Genomic DNA, 18,743 nt, shown 5'->3' with positions numbered 1-18,743 from the left:
TTTTTTGAGATGCAAACTTTCTACTTCAAAAACGTATATAATTTGTGGACACCTAAAATTGTAAGCGCCCACGTTCAGCTTTCTATTACTCTTATTATTTCATTTTCGTCTCCCCTCCCCTATAAAATAAATAAACTGTGTTCCGGCTTTAGTTAACAGCGAAGTGGATGCAGGGTAAGTCGACTCAGAACTGTAGATGTAAGCGCCAATATTCAGCTTTCTATGCAAATTCCCGTAACAATAGTAATTCAGGATATACATTGTGAGGGCGCAGTGCCTCACCCAGCTCAGTTTCGTCCATCTCTTCCCATAAAGCAAATTAAATGCACACCGAGTCGATCTACATTTACGTCCTGATTTAATGTTTTATAGGGGCTTTTCAAAAAAATTACTATCACTCTATCTTTGTATATTGTGTTGGGCGGGTGAAGAAAAACCGTAACGAAAATTCCTTGTTAAAGTGTAAAGCAAAAGCAACATATGTAAGCAGATGTGTAACAACGCTGGCGCCAGAAAAGTAATTCAAAAAAGGCCGCAAAAAAACTACGCGGATAGCAAGCCGCGAAAACAGACGACTAAACGTTCACCTAAGGCTTGAATAAGTTCGTTCAATTTGTAACTGAGGTCCTCCTTCTTTATAGTAAGATATTAGTGTTTTTACACTAAAGTAGCTATAAATATTATTAGGTGCTTCCATCTTCCTCTATATAAAGTCACAGCTTTCCCTTTAATCTAATCATGGAGCGTTCAAAATTCTTGTTTTTCAAAATTCATTACTTTTGTTGTTCATTTGAAGAAATCTGCTGCCGAAAGACACCAAACAATTTCAGAGGCGTAGGGTGATTGTCGATTTTGTGCTCAAGGGTTTAAAAGCGGAGGCACGTGTTTACTGAAAATGCCATTTTTTGGCCACTTGTTGCACGAGTCGTCCAGGATAAGCTGATGCAGCTCGAAAGGGAAGGTCTGCCACACCCAGACCCAGTGTATTCGCCATTCCTGGAGCCTCTTGATTAGCACTTGTTCAGGTCGAAATGGTGGAGAAGTGTGAAAATGGGTTGATGGGTGGATCGGTGCCAAACCAATATAATTTTCTATCGACAGGATATCGCCGTGTTGCCAAATATATTGTAAAATGTTGTAGAAAATGATGGAAACTGTATTGATTAACATATATTTTACCAATTTTCCACAATAAAAGCCTCTTATAAGTGAAAAAGTGATCAAAATTTTTGCAAACACCTAATGAATGTAAGAGGGAAACTGGGATGTAAGGGGAGTGTGTTTTCCTCGTTTGTATTTCGTGGATGCCGTGGGAAAGAAGAAAATGGTTTCGACAAGGTTAGTTTTTTCGCTAGCGCTGCTGCATAGTTGATAGACCTTTGTATGTTTAATTAGTTTACGATAAATATTTTAAGAAAATTGCTTCTGGTTTATAGAGCTTGGCCTCTACGCTATTGTATAAACATTAGATATGTCATGAGGCGGGAGATCGAATATTTGAACATTTTTTAAAAAAAAAATGTATATCTTCAGTCCAATCAATAATCACTAAATCAATATAAACTAATTGTCGAATAGCGTGGGAACATAAAAATAGCGAACTCAATACTTTTTAATTCAGCTGAGCTTGATTTCGATTTCGTTTCAACAGATAGACAGATGTCTAATTATGCTGAAATAGAAGAGAATATTTGAAAACAGATCGAAACTTAAGGCCACAAAATCTCGGCTGACTCTCATACACCAAAATGTTCCCTTTTATTACTATTTTTCGTTTTATATGCAAATTATTTTGCGCTCGTAACTTTTTCAAATGTTTTAAGAGCTCGTAAAGCATTTAAACGATGATGACTTTGAAAATGGTTCAGCAATATGTAAAATTTAAAGATTTATCACGTTTCCAAATTTATGAATTGTAATCTTTTTTCTTTCTTTTTTTTCTTTCCTAAACACAAAAGTGGTTTGTAATTGAAATATATTGCAAAAGAGAGATGCGCTGTGCCGTTCAAAACACGAAGTATAGTCTGGAGGGATGACAATAAATTAATTATTGTATTTATTTAAGCAAACATGGAAATATGCATCGAAGTACCTATAATGCGAAAAGGTTTGTCATCAGCGGAACAGTTCGAACGGGTGGAACTGTGTACTCATGTCGGAAATATTTGTTCCCTATCCCTTGCTCGCTTTCGAAAAAATAAGTTTATGCTGGCGCGACTATAATAAATGTGATAAGCTTTGCAACTGCATCGCAACGCAATGTCGCTAATACTGCATTAACATCATTCTACATATATATAGGCATGAAATACTTTACAAATTGAGGCGATTATAAAGAACGTTTCTATGTATATAATACAAGAATCATATGCCTATGCTGATTTCTCAGATTAGTATGAAGAGAGGTAGAAACGAGGTCTTGAGGACATTGCTTAAAGCTCTGCGTCCAAAAAGAGAGAGAGAGAGAGAGAGAGAGAGAGAGAGAGAGAGAGAGAGAGAGAGAGAAAAACAAAAAAAAAATGGTCCGTTTCTCTTTCTTCGTCTTTATGAAAACTTGAAGGATCATAATTTTACCAATAATTTTTCCCAAGTTTGGTTATTGAAGGATCATAACAAAAATAGATTTTTTAAGTTAAAAATCTACTTTAGCAGAACTTTTGGCCATGCGAGATGCTTTATGTTTCTTCTTCTTTTTTCTTCTTCTTCTCGCTGCTCTTTTCGTGTTGTGCTTATTGCTTGAACCACTTGAGAAAGAAACGTCATATTTCTTAATTTTCTATTGAAATCAATAGACATAAGGGAAATCATTTTTAATGGCAAAATCTTGTAAACATTCGCAAACGGAAACGGAAATATGCCAAATTTGTTTATGTTAAAAAAATAATTCTACGAAAGTATTCATTTCGTGATTTTTTTTTTGCATTCTTTTTGCAAAAGATTTATTAATACTTCATGGAAATTTATGACCGGCAATATTTTTTCTCAAAAACAATAAGACAAGAGAGAAAGCCAGAAAAATATGGCTGCTGAAGATGCAACTATAAAAGTAGTTATATAGAAGAGGGTGGCGGCAGTTGGCAAACTATAATCGCATGGAGGCAGAGAAAAATGTTCATATAAATTGAATGTGCTTTTTTTGCTTGAATTATACGAAAAGGGTTGCTTTCATATGTATTTTTCTAATGCTGAATCAACCTTATTTATGCGTACGAATAAATATATATGTATATATATGTATATATGTACATATGTGTATATATAACGCTTCTCCTTAGTTTCGTGTTTACATTGCGTAGCACCCACATGCGTGTTCTTACCCTTAAGGGTAAATATTTTGAAAAATTTCCGTTAGTAAAATTTTGCTTTCTAAGAAATCATAGAAAAATCATCCACCCTTTGAATTTAACTATTTCGCCATTTTTTACAGAAAAAAGTTTTTCTAAAATTTTTATAACCATTTAAAAAAATATGGCAGTTTAAACATTAATTTTTGTTACCAGTTAGGCATTCTTCTATTCTTCTATCGTAGAATGCTTCTACGCGTTGCTTGCTTTTTTCTTTAAAATTAACGACCTCTGACTGATTCACAATCGTTGTCTGAATTAATGGCACACTCAAACGATACGTAAATTATTTATTACCGGCAATTTGTGATCAAGTACTTGAAGGAAAACATTAGGCATTAAAGAGGGAAAGAATCATTTCAATGGAAAAAAATCTGCTATAAAAATTGCATATTATTAATGTCTGCTATTTGTGATGCGAAAAATTCCTGCGTTGATATGATGTTTGTCTGTACGAAATTTATGGAGAGTTGGGGTGAAGAGTCAACACCAAATTTTTGCACACTGAGCCTCCAGCGTGGGCTGAGGCCACATTGTTAGAAAATAAAAGACAAGAGGGGACAACATTTTTGATGAATTCAAGAGCTTAAAAGGATCGTCTTGGGTTGTTGGGATCATAGTGCTATTATTGGTAGTGAAAATCCCTTCAAGACGAAATTTATCATCTAAGGTCTTTTTAAGTTACTAATTTCGGCCAAAGCAAAATTTATCTGCGTTTAACTATTGTTTAGTAAAGTTGACAAAAAGTGAGGAGATATGATGAGAGCGATCTCTTTAAACCTTCATGTGTACTGAGCGACAACTTGTAAGCAACTTATACTTTCATGGTTCAAAGATCAATATCTATCCTATCTATACTTGAAGCTCTAGCGTAAAGGATATATATGTGCAACGAATATTTTGTTCTTACCATACCTTGAACTATCTTTCCGCACTATTTTCATACTTTAACGAGTTGCATTACGAATTGTCCTTAGACGATAAATTCATATGTGACCGATTCTAGTCTAAAAATTTCATGCTCCTATTCCATCCCATGCTTCGTATTCTTGTAAACGTTATCTGACGTTGTCTGACTACAACTTTTTCTTTGAATAGCTACGATTAAAAAGCAAACCTGGCAACTCCAATTTCATCTAACATTCATGTATGCATATATACGCATATAAATGATATGAGAGTATTTAATGTATGCTCAGATTTGTCTAAGCAAATACTATCAGTAACAATTGCTTGCGTTATGATCCTGATGCCTCATGCATATGTTGAACTCTTTTCGTTTTTTTTTTTTTTTTTCTTTACTAAAAGGCACCCTTTGAACTTCAAAAAGCCTTTTATGTAAATGTACTCTCCTTATGTATATAGTTCGACATTTGCATATAGCAGTTGAAAGGGGAAATTTTTTACATATATTTATATAATTTATGTAAAATATTTACGTTTCGTTAGATCTTTAGAGTTTTGGTAAAATTAGGGGTAGAGCGAGAGTGAGAGAGTGATAGAGAAGGAGAAGAGAAGATATTTCTAGTTGAAGGCATATATTTTGTTATACATCTATGCTGCAGTAAACTAGCTAAGCAATAAACGGGTTAAGAGTTAACGGATATTAATTTCTATCGAATATATTAAAGACTGTCTTTGGAGAGAATTTTCAATGTTTTTGTTATCACTATCCTTAAGTGTTCTGTCTTTGTTTTTTTTTTCTTTTCAAGTGAAACGTGTGATAAACTGCATGAAAATTGCATTGTAGAGAACAAAAGCAAATATAAAAAGATAAGGATTTCTTTTTTATTTTTTGTAATATTGAAAGAATGTTTCTGTTGTGCAAATGTGATTTCTTTGTTCTATTTTTCAAAAAAAATTCAAAAAGAAAAGTTTAGTTTATTTTATGGAGAAATGAAGGAACGAAATCATCTGAAGTCGCTTGGCTGCCAAGTAAAAAATGGGGAAAATGAATACTGAGCAGAATCCCTCAATAAGTTTTTAAAGAGAATCGAAAATTGTTACTTGATTAAAAGAAGAACTTTTATGACCTATTGCTGTTCAGCAATACCCGGACTTCAACACGAATACTTAGTTTGCATCAAATTGGAAGACTTAGAAACTATTTGCTCCTTTTAGGAGAGCCCTTCTTTTAAATACATTCAAAGTATTAAATGACCATTTCTTATTCAAGGTTATCGATCAACGATTAGACGAAAGGTATGATACTTTCCAGAAAAGTAACTGAAGAGTCTAGAAGGCAAGCTAAAAATCATATTAACTGAATCAAAGTGTGGAGCAGGTTTACGATATCAGTGCACACATATAACATCTCCTTAATCAATGAAACTCTAGGCTCGAAGAAGATCCAATGAAAATGGTCGGCCCCCTTTAACAAATATCGAAAGACATCCGCAGAGTAGGTCTGAATATAAGTGTGCGAATATTAATATTAGGTACTTGCATGCATTCCGATCATTATTCCATTTAAATAAGGCATTGGTTAGGCAGCGACCCAATTATTGACCCATTATCGCACTGATTTATCATTCCGAAACGGATCTGAACAAGTGGTAATCAGAAGGTGCAATGTTAGGTGATTAAGCGGGGTGCGGCGGAACTTTCAATCCGAGCTGCAACAGCGTATCCTTGCAATGTGGGGAGGAGCGTTGTCATGCAAGATGATGACTTTGCCCTTATTACCCGCTACTGCTGCTCTTTTTTCCAACAATACATCGTTGAACTTATTGAATTTCAGATAGAATTTAGATATCTGCAGTAATAGCTTTATTTGGCTTAACAAGCTAGTACTACAACTTCACTACACCTTACGGATCCCACCATAAGCTCAGCGAAACTTCATGGCCATGAATATTCCACTTCGGTCTCTGTATGCATAGCCCCAAAGGGCCAACGCAAGATTTTTTGCGCTTGGGATTATCGTAGTAGATCCAATTTTTATTGTCAGTGACAGTATGCCACAGAAATCTCTTCCTTTATGTGCTCGGCAAGCAGTGAAACAGCAATGCTTCGAAGTGTCATTTTAAGTAAATTCGTGTGGTAGCCACCTTCCACCTTTCCGTCTTCTTTTTTGATCCTTCTTAACACATGTAAATGTCGAGACAGAGTCGATTCGCCAACCGCAACTCTGTTTTAAAGTTTTTTGAAAGTTTGAGCTGAGTTTTTCGTCAAATAAGCCTTGCATGTCATTGTTGATTTTCCAGGCCGTTTTGTCTCATTCACATCAAAATCACCACCTTTAAACCGTTCAAATCATCGCCGATAACTGGGATCTGATGAAGATGACGATGGTAACACCATAAGCATCTAAAAGAGTTTGATGGGCTTCGGCAACAGATTTCTTCAAATCAAACGACAACAGTAATGAATGTCGAAAATGTAATTCTGACCATTGCATGACTAGTGTTTGTATACATTGAAGAAGTCAGTGATACTAAAAGAAAATTGTTATTTTGTACAGAGAAAGCCCATTGCGTATATTGTTAGCTCGCATTACTTAATCATTTTCACCGATAGATCTTGCTAATCAAAATACATGCAAGTGCCTATTACACAGCACCAACAACCTTTGAAAGTTTTAGGATATTTCGACGTATATCGGTATGTGCGAGTTTAAAAGTTCTCCCAAAATTTTTGTCATTTACGCAAAACATTAATCTCACTAAGATTTGTGACGGCTTGGAAAACAAATGAAAGGTAAAAGGGTAAAGGAAAACGAACGGTCGTTTAAAAAAAACTTTTTTACAACAACAATAAAGATCGTTAAATATGCGTTAAATTTACAGTTCACACAGTCAATTGATAAATAGAGAAAATATCACCAACACCAATAAACATCATGTTTACGATCATGTTTAATAACAATGGAATAATAAATTAGCAACTGACCACCGCGCACACATATTCGTTGACCATTAAAATTAGGGTGATCTAATAATAAACGGGAGGGAGGGATTGCTGCTTGCTTGACCGGTTACTCACTTAATTGTAACTCAATCAAAACACAGCAACATGTGGTTTTTCTTCTTCTTCTTCTTTTTTTTCTACCCTTAACAAAGGGTCAGCAAGGCAATAAAGATAACAAGCGTATAATCTGAAATCACTTTAATGGTCAGCGATGCGATTTTGCAATGATAGCATTTGCGTGTTTCGTGTCCTTATGTTTACGTTGATCCCTTGAGGTCAATTCTTTTTCTAATTTTGTATGTATTGGTATTTTTGTGTTTTCCATTTCCCCTTATATTCAGTTTGTGTTAAGTGGTCATTTCCGTGTGTAATAAAATTGTTAAGGCTTTCGAAGATGGTGTACTTACGCTTGTATCTGTTGCCTGTCATTTGAGTAGTTGTTGTGAAAGGCGGGAAATCTATTCCTTCATAAAATTGAATTGGTGTCATTCAACAGCCCAAAGGTCATTTATTATGATAAGATTAGAAATTTTTTCTTTACTCGCCCTTAATTCGGCTATTAAAGTACAAAACTGCACATTAGGGTAATTGATAATGTTTTGACAGGATACCTATAAATAATATAAAGAGAATCGGCTAGAGAAGAAGAAATTTAATGGTCTTTATTAGGGAGCAAAACGACGGGGATAGTGAGAAAAAGAGAGAAATCGTGAAAAAGAGGGCCAAATCGCGAGAAAGAAGGAAGGATACGAAGAAAGAGAGAAAAAGAAAGAGAGAGAGAGCGTTCAGACAATTAGTTATCCACTTGTCCATATCACGAATAAATGAATTTGAGAGTTTGTGCTTTCGCAAGAATTAGATCATAGAAAAATATTTGAGGGATTTATCAACTAATCACAGCATCCGGATTTCAACTAGGGGCTTAATCAGGTTTTGCGTCGGCGTCTAATAATTAATTGAATTTAGTTTAGTTTTTCCAGCAATTTTGAGGCGTGGTCGTAATCACGCTGTGTAACAATTGCGTAGTCTAAAAAAGAGGTGCAGGATTAGACCTTGCAGTATGTTTGACGAAAGTTTGTCAATAGCAAGTTAACTGTGCGCCCAGGATGCTGACTTGGAAGTGATTGGTTTTCTCTCACTTTAGCTAAGAGTTTTAATCTTTCAGGATATAACTAACCTAAGAGACATTTTGTAAACATAAACACTTTTATTTTTCTGCCTCTAACGTCCAATTGACTCGGTTGTATAAGTCCTTATTGACTGCATTTCATAATGTTGAGGTTAGGTTAAACCAGCTTTAAAGCGAGCCTGCCTGCATGAGTGTATGTGGTAAATAACACTCTCTGTACCCAGCTAAAACCACCAAATAGAACGGACGAACGATGGCCTTGGTCCGCAAAATTTTAAAATTATGGCGTCATATTTATTTTGGCCGAATCGTCATAGTTCGGGCAGGATTTTGTTTCGCATAGAATAGGAGAAGTAACACTCTCTGGCGACGGGCTTTTTTAAAGGCCCTCTATTGAAGACTGCTCCGAGCTATTATATATGTATTTTTTGGCAATTCTGTATTGTCTGCTTTTCCCTTAAAAGTCAAAATTTTGTTGTTTCTCTTCAATGTTTTAGTCCCATAAGTGTCCACAGGGTTTTATTCCTTAGGCTTCGATTTCTCTTTGAGTAGTTATTACACACGTACAATGTACCTGCTGGTGAATCAAAACTTACTTTTTACCCTTTTTTCACTATTCCCGATACTTATTGATATGTTCATTTCAGGCGGCTATAAAAATGCTGATAAAACCGATACCATGAAATCGTAACATGGCCAGACATTTGTGTTTTCTTTTTGTATTACTTAGGCCATGCTTTTCATATATTTTTACTACAGTAGAATATCTCAGTTTCTCGCGCTCTATTAAGCTTGAGATTTCCCCGGTCCTTTTGACTTAACACATTTCAATCTATCTGAATTTTATTTTCAGGTAATTTAATTTCTAAGCGAATTTTCCCATTCATAATCAACTCATCTTTATTAATAACTGCGTTGTTGTTTTAAGTCTCTTCGTTTTTTGCTTCCTCAATCGTTCAAGTGTGAAAATGTTCTTTTAAAATGCTTCAAGTGCTATCAACTAAACACGGAAAGCAGAGAAAAAAAGCATTGGTATGAAAATTTCGTATATTAAGCGTTAAGGTCTCTCCAGCTTCCACACGTTTAATAACTTGGCAGAGAAAAAAGGCGTTATACGGAATATGCGTTGTTAATAAAAAGCACTCTGTGTTACACGTCATCCTATCCTTGAAATGCATTTGCACATCACTACAAATTTTGCATTCATTCGTTTATACGTGCTAACCATACAATGTGCATATGCATGCACATTTTCTCTAAAGCAAAAATTGAAAAAAAGATATGAAGAAAAAAAAAAAAAGAATGTAATAAACAGCATTTTATGGGAACGTGTAAAGATTATTATCCTTGCGTTAACACACGAACATGCATACCCAGGACCCTCTTACACAATGTTCTTCATGTGTTTTGTCGTTGCTTATAGAACAAAAACGTGAATGAATGAGTGAATGAATGAATGAATGGTAGTGATTATGAAATGCACAGGATATATGCATTTTGTATGCGAATAATTTTGCATCCGTTTTAATAAATATATGCAACTCTTAGGACCCTCCTGTGTGTAGTCTTTTTGTGATTTACTTTTTTCTCTTTTCATTTTCATATACCGAGCAGTGTTGTTTGGTTGTTTGGATGGTTGCTTGCTCGGTTATGAACATAAGTGCTAAAGTGGCTCACTTGTGTTCAACATTAACAGCTCTCGCCGGGTTTTGAGCATTCACAGAGGTACTGTGAATATGTTTTCACACATTACTTTACAAAGGATTTTTAAACAGAATATATATACGATGGTTATTAGGATAATAGACTTGCCATACATAGTTAATTGAGGCAACAAGTGGTGGCGCTAGCACCTATTCTCCGCCGTTTAGATTATACTTATAAATGCACAAGAAGAAGAAGAAGAAGCACAATTCCTAACAAATTATCACAAATAAATAGAGAAACGAGTGCATTATTTCATAAATTTCATTCATTAGAAAATCTGAGCAGAGAATAAAGAGAATATTCTTTTAGAGATAGACATTAAACAAAACAAAAAAAAAATAATAAAAAATAATACCTGCTATAGGAAAATAGCATTTTCAGCATTTTCGACGTTTTTTACGTTATAGCGATTACGTCTTCAATTCCTGGATCTAAGGTATACCTAAGCTTATCTACTATTGTTTCCATTCTGAACTATACCCTTGTTATGAACTCTTTTCTTATTCAAGTGGCTGCTGCGGACTAGCGGTTTTGTTTATGTCATAAATAGCTGATTGCAGAAAGCTTTCATTGTAGATTGACATAAAATAGAGAAAAACAAATGTCATATGGTAGGCCTACTGGCCTCTCTTGTAAATATTGTCAAAGACAGTTTCAGCTAATTGCTGTTGGTCCGGTAACTAAACGAGGCTTTCCCCTGATTGCATTTATTAAGTAAAACTTCACGATCCATATGATAAACGTGCGAACTTATACTCAATCCATTGCTTTATGGGAATTGATTTCGATTGTCTCAAACCTAGCCTTTTTTTATTTTATTTATTATTAAACACATCATTACCGTGCAAGGCTTTTACGTCTAAGTTGGTTCAAGTAGCATATCTTTCGAAAATTTTACTCATTCTTAGAGCTCACCTCATTGTATGGCTATTTGTCACAACTCGCACTTTGAAGGTCTTTCGAAAACTATCAGTGAACTGTTAAGAAACATTGAAGGTAAGTAACTTTATATGCCATAAGACTTTCTTCATATATTTTGAAATAAATAACAATAATAATAAAAATAAGTAAATTAATGAATAAATAAATAAATGAATTTGATAAATTAATAACTAAATGTTATAACCAATTATTCAAATATATGGCCTTTGTATATATTGTTGCTTTTTCCTTTCCTTCACTTATCTTAGTGACGACTCCTTATGCATTCTTCTTTAAAGTTTTCCATTCTTCCGCTTTACGACTTTTCGTTTTTTTCTTACAACATTTTCATCATATTCTTCAATTTCCTCGTAAGAATCATCAATTTCTACATCGCCCGGGCGTATCGGGAATCCTTCTTCGGCTTTAACTACTTTAACGCCTTCATCGCCAAACTTTAGACAATCGAAATTTCTAACGAAAACAAAATACAAAAATTTGGAAAATATTAGTTCACGTTTAGATTACCTTTCAAACAGTTCGTAGCCTTGAAATGCGGCCGACATATGCATGCATACGTGCATATTGCGGCCGGAAAACCAGATATCATGAAACTGCATACAGGCACGAACAAAACCGAAGCGTGGCGGGCGAAAGCAAACGGGTGGCGGATTTTGACCAGAGATTTTACGACGAAACCAAACATTGTCGTTTACACGCATTTTCAACTCGAAGGAAAACTCCTCCGGTCGATAAACCACTTCAGTACAAGAATTCATTCCGATTACAGACAATAAGCCTACAAAAAATCAAATCTTGCACTAAAAAGCAAAAATTCATGAGACAAAAGCTTACCTGCACAGCATTTGCAAATGCCTTTGTTGCAGGAACACGGTATACGATTTAGCAAACTATTGATGGTTATGTTGGGCAACTGCATTTGACGTGATTGCTCTTCAAAATTCAGTTGATTTAAGCGATGTATTAACTGTCCCAACTGTTGGGCGGCTTCATAAGCTAAATCCTCCTCAGGTGCACTGACGTCATTGAAAGCTACGAATTTTCCACTCTCTTTAATTATAAAAATAATTTTAACATTATGCGCGACCTTTATCCACATTTTTCACATCCATCACCTATTTAAAATCGATGTTACAGAACAAATTATGCTTGACGCGGGCAGAAATAGTTTGAAGTTGATTTCGGTATACAAAGCAAATAAGTGCACTATGTAAACATTAAATACCCTATACCATAGTACGCGCATTTTCAATAAAGGCTTTAGATGGAAAGCGATGGTGGAAGAAGTTTTTCGATACGAATCATTTCCAACAGTATTCGTCTTTGGGCCAAAACATGTTAGCGTACCAGCTTCCTTCAAAACTTGCTATAGGCTATAGGCTCTACACAAGAAAACTAAACGGACAACTGGACAGACAAGCTCAGAATTACTTTCCGAATCGATCGACATAAGAAAAAGTGAGTCTATGTCAACTCCTTCTGGGTGTTGTATAACACATAAGCAAAGACCTGATATACTTTTGTCCCACAAGTAGTAGTCATTTGGGAATAAGTTAGATTTGAAAAATCTAAAAGGTAAAAACCTTTTGTGCTATATATATATATATATATATATATGTCGAGGTCTCAGAGTTTTAATGTAAATGCCTCATTTTCTCGACAACTTGCTATGTTGGTTTTGTGACCAACACAATTCGGCGAGAAAAACGGCAAGTGTTCACAATGAAAAATGGTTTTAGGGTTTTGCAGACGCTTAGGATTTCTTTCTAAGCTCTCTTCGCACCTTCATTCGCATATGCTACTTATTGTGACTTTCCCCAAGGTTTTGGGCTTTCTTTCGCGGCCACCGATTAAAGATTTCGTCGTTCTTTCGTTCTGTAGTTGCCAGAGATTCTTAAAAATTCATCTTTTCTACACTGAGACTTGAGAAAGTTAAGTGAATAAATTGCTTTTGCCAACTTCTCTATCCATCTGTTCATCTTCATATTGCTTAATTAGATGTTGTTATTGGGATTTCGCAGATTGTAATTATGGAGAAAGAGATTTGATTTGAATATAAACCTGAGAATTGATATACTGACAGTTAAGGGAAAGGCAAACAGTGTCTAAACATTTTAAATTCGCTCAAATAGCGGATAGCGAAGCTTTTTCAAGGCGTGCGTAGTTTTCTTATATACATATATAAATTTTTTTTTTGCAGATAAGCGTAAAGCAAGCGTTGTGTAGATGGTTGCACGCATTTCTATTAAAACATCTAGTCATGACTTGCTTAATACTCACGTGCCTTCAAATATTTTTATGATGTCATTGACCTTAAGCAGTAAGGTTTTATATACAAATCAAGTTAAATAATAATGAACTCAGCGAAAATAAGGAAAACAATTAAATAAAAGTTTCGAGTTTTTCTTTGAAAAATATGAGAGTAGCTGTCAAGTTTATCCTCGTATTGAAAAAAGTTAATGTAAAAACCTCTCGAATGCAACAATTTCAATAAGTATCGCGTGCTATTTATAAATAAAGTTCATCGAATGATTTCATTTAATCTTCTTTAATTTGCTTAAAGAATTAAAAATTCACTTTGTTAGTTTTGTTCAAGCTAAGCAATGATTCTGCAATATCGTATTTCCTTTCCCAGTAACTTTAAAAATTCGTCTAAAGGTTTTTAAGATTTTCAGAACCCATTAGCTTTGCCAATAGCTTTTAAAAATCGATCGTAAAGGAACTTTGCATGTTTTGAAATAAGAAAAAGCCTAAAAATATGATTGCGTCACATCATGTTACGACTCTTTGTCGAACCTAATTATTCAACACACCCATACACAGACTTTGGAAGCTGACTTGAAGTGAATCATAGGTGATGATGCAATGATCATCATGCTATTACTATATTTCACTCTTCGATAAGATTGCCATGTATAACCAGAAGTTGTTACTCCTTTTCTCCATAGTCATACCGTTGTAGAGATGGTTGTTTGTCGTAGTGCTTAGTTTGCCGTAGGTATTACGTCTTTTGCTAAGGATAACTGCAATAATAATTTCAGTGGTCTACGGGCATCATATCGCTAAGGCGCCTCATGTACCGATTTGCGATTTGCAAATATCCCTTCGTAAAGCTTCGTTATGGCTGTGGTTAAATTTGAGGGAGACCCACGAAAACATTTAAATATGAAATTTGGATGGAGGTGAAGCTAGCCGTCGCCTTGACGAGAAGGCGTGACATGATACAACGGTCGCATCATATTATTGACGGTTGCATCAGAAAATTGACCCTTCAGAAGGGGTCCTTAGGGATGTCCCCTGGAAAATACCAGAGATGTGGCGCTTTGTCCTGTTCTAGTCGCCGGACACTCGTCATTTCTTGCTATATGTTCGATTGTAGATATACACGTCTTTTATTGATTAAGGAATATGCTCCTTCTCCTTAAGCAGTATTGTTCACTTTTAAATTCCATTCCGCACTGACATTGTTATGGCATTGTAATTGTCCTTTAATGTGCTCTAGGTGCTGGCAAAAATTAACAAATAAGCAAACTCGGCCGTGACCGAATACTTTATACCCATCACCGTTTTCCTAAAAAGGACTAAAAAAAGTAGAAGAAATAGTTTTCATGCCCTATAATGAGGAGTGGGCGCGGCTGACGTTTACTACTTTCAAAATAATTTGTTTTATTGCTTACGCATGTGAGCGTTGTAGGCGTGTCGTTAGAAAAGTTTAAGTAGCTTTCAAATTATTTTGCAAATTTGTAGGCGATATCTTCCTTTTCGCTAATTGGAGAATATGTGCAGCCAGACAGATGGACAGGCGAATAGGCGGAAATGTTTTATTGCATCCCAAATTTGAAACTAACTAAGGAGTTATACACTTTATGGGGTTGCTGGAACTTGTTTCTGCGTCTTATAAAGGTCTTGAAAAAAAAAAAATTAAATTATGAGCCACCATAAAAATGAGTAGGCGTGGCAAATATTTTCTATTTATGTGAGGGTAGTCCAGCATTACCCACATAAAATATGTGCGAATTCTTGCACGCTTATCTGCTGTAGTTTATAAGTAATGAGCAACAAAACAATTTTTCATTCCTTCTGTAAAACAGAGGTGTTCTCGGTTTACGTGATGCTACGAGCGTGTTCTCTGATTGATTGGGCCCATTTTCAGCACCGCCCTGTATCCAAGAACTTACAATGTTTCTGCCAAATTTGAAGTCGATAGCTCCATTTTTGCGATCGGGAAAATGTTTACAACGGACCTTACGAAGACGGACAGGCACACAGACGGGCAAACTTAAATCGATTCAGAATTTGATGCTGATCAAGAATACATATACTTTGTGGCGTCTCTGAAACTTCCTTCTGTGCGTTGCCAACGTTTTTGGCAAAATAAACATACCCCTTATTCTTCGGTAATGGGTAACTAACTAAAAGAAGGCTACTCGCCAGCTCTTCACTGTGAGGAAACGCGGCTACACTTCCATAATAAGTTCCCCAGCTCGAATATTTCCGCAGCGAATCCAAATGAGACGGAATGCTGACACAATTCCATAGATTTTAGTAAATTTTGCAAAAATCTTTATCAAAATGCCTTAACGAATGTTCGAGAATAATAAATTTTAATGAAAGAAAAAACAATTTAAAAAATTCCAAACAATTTCTTTAAACCGTAGCAGAAGATTTAAGACACACACAATTTTTTCCAAATTGTCTTCATATTTCACTTTCTGTAGACGAATTGTCTTAATTTTAAAAGTGATTCCGCAGAAATTAAAAAAATAAAAAATGCAATAAGAATCTCTAGAAAGTGCTAGAAAGACTGATTGACAATTTAGCATAAGGCAAGTGAACGCGTGGCTGAATGAACAAGTAGGCAGAAGGGTCAGCGCATACGTAACTGAACAAATAGATTAGTCGAGTAATAAGCGAAAGGATGGCCATTTAGTTAGATGTCTCGACAGACGAGTCTTGCCTATTACTGCCGTGCTACATATATAAACAGACCATTGAACTCTAAATATGTTTGAACTTTTGTAGAAATTTCGTGTTTATAAACTTTCTATGCGTCATAGCGTTAAAACAAAATGTAATATGAAGAACAGAAAGATGTACATGCACACTTTCGTTTGAGATTCTTGCTTGAATGAATGCTTATTTTCGTCAGAGAACAGGTTTTAGAATTAATCCGCGAAATCGTGAAAACCCCAATGAAGCGAATAAAGTGCTTTTCGTAAGAAAATATGATGAAATTTCTTTCAAATTGATCTTCTTATGGGTCAAAGTAATACTACTAATGTAACATTGCCCTCAAAACAAAATCGTAAGAAAAAAAATGAAGATGTAAGTTATGTTGTCATCCTATCAACTAGTGTTTTTTTTTTGTTATTGTGGATCACATATTCGTTTTGCCCTTTGAAGTGGACTTTCTGGCTGGCGTTACAACAGTTTTCCGTTATTTTGACGACCTTCAGACAGATGGACAGACGGACGGCCCTACGCACATTAAAATGTTCGCTGCATCTTAGAATGATTTCTTTTCTTCATATCTAGGATATTGCAGGCGCACAGATGTTCCTTAAGAATTAAGAGAGAGAGAGAGAAAGAGAGAGTGAGTTAAAAAAAAAAAGAAAAAAATACAAAAATAAATAAACCAACCAAACTTTATTAACTTTTCTTAGAAATAAAAATTAAAAGCTTTTGTTAACATTATTTTCAAATTCAATTAAAATTAAATAATAATTAAAAAAGCTACTGAAAGTATAAACAAAAAAAAAAAATGGTTAATAATATAAGTATTTACAGATATTCTCTTAAATTTCGTATGCATATAACACAGCTTTGCTAATATGGATCGCATTTACACTAATTATAAATAAATTTTAAAAAGTTTAAAGCGACTAAGTTAACTTAAAAAAATCTGTACAATTTTCTGATAGATGGGAAAAGCATAGGGATTAATGAAATTTAATAATAAATAATATAAATATGAGATAAAATATGAATTTTGTTTACTACCGGAGTTGGAGTTAGCTACGGCCAGTAACGAGGCCACACAAAATATATAAAATAGCACACGTGAATGTGACTGAGGAGGCATTCTGCTGAACAGTTGTCTGGGTTTTTTTTTTTTTTTTAAATCCCGTTCTTTTCTCTTCGTTTGTAATAAAAACACTTTCGCTTTCTTATTATTCTTATATGCTTTTTTTACTTTTCTTCGTCTTTCGAGTTGAAAACACCAGCTTTTGTTTAATTGTGAAACAAAAAAAAACTTTTCATATGTTAGAGCGAGTTTTTTTATTTTTAGTTAATGTTTTTGTTTTATTTGCCTGCGAACCGATCGTGTTAATGGCTGCAAGCCAACTAAATTGACCACGAATCGGTGGCAGTTTGAAGCAATATTGAAAATTATACACACTTTGCGAGTCTCGTCAGCCACCGGTAGCACTGGCTTTTTTTAAGCTCTACTAGTTGTTATTGTTGTTGTTGTTGCCGCCGTTGATCGTACTCACGAGACACAACACAAATTTTGACCGTCACAAAGCTTGGCCAGTTTATATCGACGAATAGCTAGCCACTATAGATAGCTGCATAATGCTTGCATGTTAAAGCATACGATCAGGTTGTTTATTATTCCGTAAACCAAACGCCAAACTCCCATATTCGATAAACAAAACAATTTTTTGTAAAAAAAATTTTATATTGACTGATATCTGAATATTTATGAATCGCTTGTTTATTTTTTTTAATAAATCAAGTTTTGTTTTGTTTTCTTTTCCTTTGCTTTGCCCGCTCATCTCACTTTAAATTAATGATACTTTCAATTACTCTTATAAGCCTATACGATCGTATGTAACGATATAACATAATATTCCGGTAATTGCTGTCGTCCGTATAGTTTTTGTGAAATCTCTTTAACAGGAAAAAAACCAGTAATTACTGTCGCGTTGTTTTAGCTTTTTCGTTTGTGTTTTTATTATGCCTTTATAACCCACATTGCTGTTGTTATTATTATTGTTGTTGTTGTTGTTGTTTAGATGCAATTATGCTTACTGATCGATTTTATCAGATCGTTGTGTCTGCCAGCCAGTCTCTGTTGAAGTTGCCCGTCAACAAATTTGGGTGTGTTGGTAGTGCTGGTGTTGTTGTATTACCCAAATTTTTGTCTTTGTTCGCGCTTGTAACTCTCACTTTCTTTGTCTCGTGTTTTCTTTTGTTCTTTGTTTTAATTGAAAGGGCATATAAAGCTTGACGTTTTTACTTCAATTCGGAATCTTAATTTCGCTCACCTGCGAAAGCAAAACCGATAAGAACTCTGTATTCGTCTCAAGTCGAATTTCTGATACCTATCATTTAATTGCAAGCGTGTATTCGGGTACCAAACACTCTCTTTAAAATCTCCTCCGGGAATATAAGCCTAGAATCCATTTGTAAAAGTTTAAGATTCTATATCAATGCCCACAAGAAACGGACAGGCAGAGTAATCCGCCAGTGAAGTCTTGCAAACGGATTAAAAATGTTTATATATATATGAGGAAGAAATTCTCACGTACAGACAAAAACCTAAATAAATTTTTAGCCGAAACTGGTGATGAGTATAAAACGTTTTTGGTAAAACATACCTTTTACCCAACCGGCTATAAACTAATGAATTTTTGAGATTCAAAGAGACGTTTCAAAATTTCGCGTAATATGAAATCTTTAAAAATTAACTGCGGGTACTACGAAAG

General features: G+C 34.8%; 1 protein-coding gene across 1 annotated transcript; it reads right to left on the bottom strand.

The window, feature by feature from the left end:
* Positions 1–11,303: 11,303 nt before the first annotated feature.
* Positions 11,304–17,889, bottom strand: LOC119639825. The gene is made up of 4 exons (XM_038037497.1): positions 17,032–17,889; positions 11,866–12,081; positions 11,539–11,809; positions 11,304–11,484 (listed from the first exon to the last, which is right to left on the bottom strand). Exons 1-4 carry the CDS (start codon positions 17,111–17,113, stop codon positions 11,304–11,306), a joined length of 750 nt encoding a protein of 249 aa, XP_037893425.1. The 5' UTR covers positions 17,114–17,889.
* Positions 17,890–18,743: the final 854 nt, after the last annotated feature.

This window comes from Glossina fuscipes, unplaced genomic scaffold (assembly GCF_014805625.2).
Source record: "Glossina fuscipes isolate IAEA_lab_2018 unplaced genomic scaffold, Yale_Gfus_2 113, whole genome shotgun sequence".
Taxonomy (NCBI): domain Eukaryota; kingdom Metazoa; phylum Arthropoda; class Insecta; order Diptera; family Glossinidae; genus Glossina; species Glossina fuscipes.
Note: the sequence above shows the minus strand (reverse complement) of the source record. Positions and strands in the feature narration are given on the sequence as shown.